At 33.0% G+C, this 3,515-nt stretch overlaps 1 protein-coding gene across 2 annotated transcripts in view; it reads left to right on the top strand.

Annotated features, from left to right (window-relative positions):
• LOC108969950 (circumsporozoite protein-like) overlaps positions 1-3,158 on the top strand; it is a 9,655-nt gene extending 6,497 nt beyond the window's left edge. For both annotated transcript variants that reach the window (XM_018935002.1, XM_018935001.1), the window contains exons 3-4: positions 1,616-1,758; positions 2,938-3,158. In XM_018935002.1, the coding sequence (XP_018790547.1) occupies positions 1,616-1,758; positions 2,938-3,018 (224 nt within the window). In that variant the 3' untranslated portion in view covers positions 3,019-3,158. The remainder of the gene's footprint in view (positions 1-1,615; positions 1,759-2,937) is intronic.
• Positions 3,159-3,515: the final 357 nt, after the last annotated feature.

Below are 3,515 nucleotides of genomic sequence, written 5' to 3'. Positions count from 1 at the left end.
GTTTATGAACATATCCGTTTTCGTTTATCAACAAAAACTTAACAAAAGTCAAAGTTGAGTAAAATTTTATTGTTATTGTTAATTTTTTAATATATTATATAATTTTTCTTTAAAAAAATTATTACAAGTGTCAAATCCAGCTTGACAAATACAATGTTTTCTTCAATCTATGCCAAGAACAAAAAAATTGAATACTATCAACGAATTTCGAAAAAAATATACGAATGTGAGTGTATGACTGCATTGCAGTGTCAACTGTTACTCTTTAGTAACAAAGATTTCAAAAGAAAAAAAAAACAATAAACATTTTTAACATTCATTTTAAAAGATCAAATTAAAGCCTTTCTAAATTGAGCTTTTTAAATTCACCAAATGCTCGTACACAATTACAGTTAGATTCAAAAGCCACAATTCGCAAATATTTGTTTTTCAAAGTTTATGTTGTAGGCAGGAGGGTTCGACTTTTTTCAACATCTTCGTCAAAACAAACCAAAAACAATAACGTCCCAAACACTAAACACATCATCTTGCTCTGTAATCATTAACATTTTTTATTTCATATATTTTTCAAAAATCTCCTTAAACAAAACCAAAACAAGCAACACTACAATAATAATAATAATACAACACTTCAACTACATTGTAACACTTTATTACATAAGTCTTTTAATTTATTTTTGTTTGCGTTTTTCATCAGTTTAACACGACGCGCCTACAACTAAGAAACAGGCACGTTTGTTGCGCAAGTCTTTTACTGTTGTTGTTGTTATGCAACAAATTAACAAAACTAAACTGTGTTTTGCATAAAAGTATTTCTTTGAAAAAGTTTGAATTTTGAAGATGTGCAGTTTCGTTTGAAATTTTTTATTAACCCCAGCCGCGATCTAACCCAAGCTGTCGCGTTTACAAGCAGCGCGTTTTGTTGTTTTGCCAAACTTTGTTTAGGCTAAACTTGTGTAGCTGTTGCAATGTTTAACAAAACCAAAAAATTTAATAAAAACGAAAAAATATTTTTTTCTTCTAATAACGGCATACTTTGTTAAAGATTAACACGAACGCAACGCTGTGAGTCTAATTCCAAATCGCGTTCACACTTACTCTTCTCTAACCCACACTTCTGTGCTAAATGTGCGCTTCCACAACGAAAGTGTATGCAAAGTGATTTCGAATTTGACGAAAAAAATTTTGGCTTCAAAAATATTTTTTTAAGATAAAAAAATTTTCAGATAAAATGAAAATTTTTTGGGATGAAAAAATATTGAGATAAAAAAAAATTTTTAAATAAAAAAATTTCAGATAAAATGAAAATTTTTTGGGATGAAAAAATATTGAGATAAAAAAAATTTTGAAATAAAAAAATTTTGAGATAAAAAATGAAAACAACTTTTTTTCAGATCGAAATAAAATAATTCTCAAAACTTCCCATAAATATTTTTTTAATTTTTTTAATTCGGTAGAAAATCAATGAAAATTCAAAAATATTTAATACAGCTTTATCGAACCAATAAATATAACCTTTGCATCCACGAGTAGTACGAAAATTTGCGAGTGCTAACCGCAACTAATAGTTTCCAAAAGTTTTTAAAATTTACTTTGCCCATTTTGTATTTCACAGATGCCACCACATCGGATTTGCCAGCGGGTGTGCTTTACCGTGTCAAGGCCACCTATGGTTATGTGAAGGAGGATGTCGATGAGCTAAGCTTTGAGGTTGGCGATATAATACGTGTTATTGAATACGACGATCCAGAAGATCAGGTAAATATGATTGAGAAGCACTTGTGACTAATTGTTGATTTACTTGTTGGTGGTGGCAGTGTAAATTCTTTCCAAAATAGATAGTGAAAAGAGTCCTTTACCTCTTGGCGTAGACAACGCTTACGCGGTTAAAAGCGACGTTTGCAGTGGTCGTCCTCTAAAAGGGGGTCTCTCATCCGATGCTATTTCTTTTAAAAGCGCACAACCCTGGGGAGATAACTGGTAACTGGCGAATGGCAGGCGTGATGTTTTACTCCAAGTCCTGAATCGAAGCGGGATTGTCCGCATAGAGTTTAAACTTTATATTTCCCCACAGCAAAAAGTCCAACGGTGTGACGTCACATGATCTTGGTGGACAATTGACCGGTCCAAAACGTGAATTATCTCTAAATAAATTCATTGATTGAAGTGATGTGTTGGAAAAGGCGTCGCCTTGTTGAGTCACAATGTCGCCGATATCACGAGTTTCAATTTCAGGCCTCAAATAGTCGCTTATCATGGGGCGATAACGATGTTGTTGTTGTTGTAACGGCAGAACGGACGCGATAACGATCGTCTTTGACGGTTACGTTCCCACCGGCACAACTTTTTAAGAACAATGGACCGATGATTCCACCTCCTCACAAACCACACCAAACCATTGTTTTTTCTGGATGAAACGTCAGCTCTTGAGTTTCTTCAGGTTGCTCTTTGTTCCAAATGTGACAGTTTTTCTTGTTAACACACACATTGAGCCAAAAATTGGCTCATCGCTGAATAAAATTTGGCTCAAAAATGTTAAAAAAATCAGCATGATGAGTAAATTTAACCATGTCACTGTAGGTCTGACTATCTGTATATATTTGAACTAGTCCTTCAGTTTTTTGTTTTTTTTTTTTTCAAATCGGACTGCTATAGCAAAAGCTGTCATACAAACTGACCGATCAAAATTCGAGATGAAGATCTATTTATATTTTTTTTATTATAAGAAATGCACCTATAAAGGGTATTATGATTCGGTGAACCGATGTTGAAAATTTTAGAATATTTTTGCTGGTAATTTGATTAATTTTCTTTGACATAACCCCACAAATAAACCGCTCCCGAATCACCCACCCCTTTATGTGCTCGATCTTTCTTATTCGCCACAAATGTTCCATGACTTTATTAAGCGTTAAGTTTTTTATTTCCAATTTGCAGGAGGAAGGCTGGCTGATGGGACAAAAGGAGGGCACAAACGAGAAGGGTCTGTTCCCGGCCAACTTTACACGACCCATCTAGGCAGGCGTACAGGCGGAGAGCAAGCGAACAAGCAAGCAACAGAACAGCAGCAGGCCAGTGCAACGAACAAAAGCAGAAAGCAGAAACAATAAATAAAGCAGAACAAGAAGCAGAAGCAGAAGCCACCACACAAAAGAAAATATTTAAGAAAACAAAAAGTTAAAAGTTTAAGCAAAAGTAGTGAATGACAGTTAAAGCAACCCGAAGTATATTTACGACAATGGCAAATAGCAAATTAAATTGGCTGCAACGAATGGGTTTTTATTGTTAATTTTGTTTTTATAAATATGTATTTATAAATTAATTTTTTTTCTATAGAAAAATCTATTTTACTCTCCTATCCTGAAACACACAAAAATCGAAAAGGCAACAGTTGAAATTTGTTTAGAAAAATATGTATGTATATATAATATGTACCTATATATGTGCATTATTATATATTTTATTTAATATATATTTTGATTGTATGTATTTGGTACAACGTTATCAACACAATT

This window comes from Bactrocera latifrons, unplaced genomic scaffold (assembly GCF_001853355.1).
Source record: "Bactrocera latifrons isolate USDA-ARS-PBARC rearing strain unplaced genomic scaffold, ASM185335v1 scaffold_27, whole genome shotgun sequence".
In the NCBI taxonomy this organism is placed as follows: Eukaryota; Metazoa; Arthropoda; class Insecta; order Diptera; family Tephritidae; genus Bactrocera; species Bactrocera latifrons.
The sequence above is the reverse complement of the archived record's forward strand: the minus strand, read 5'-3'. Positions and strand labels throughout refer to the sequence as shown.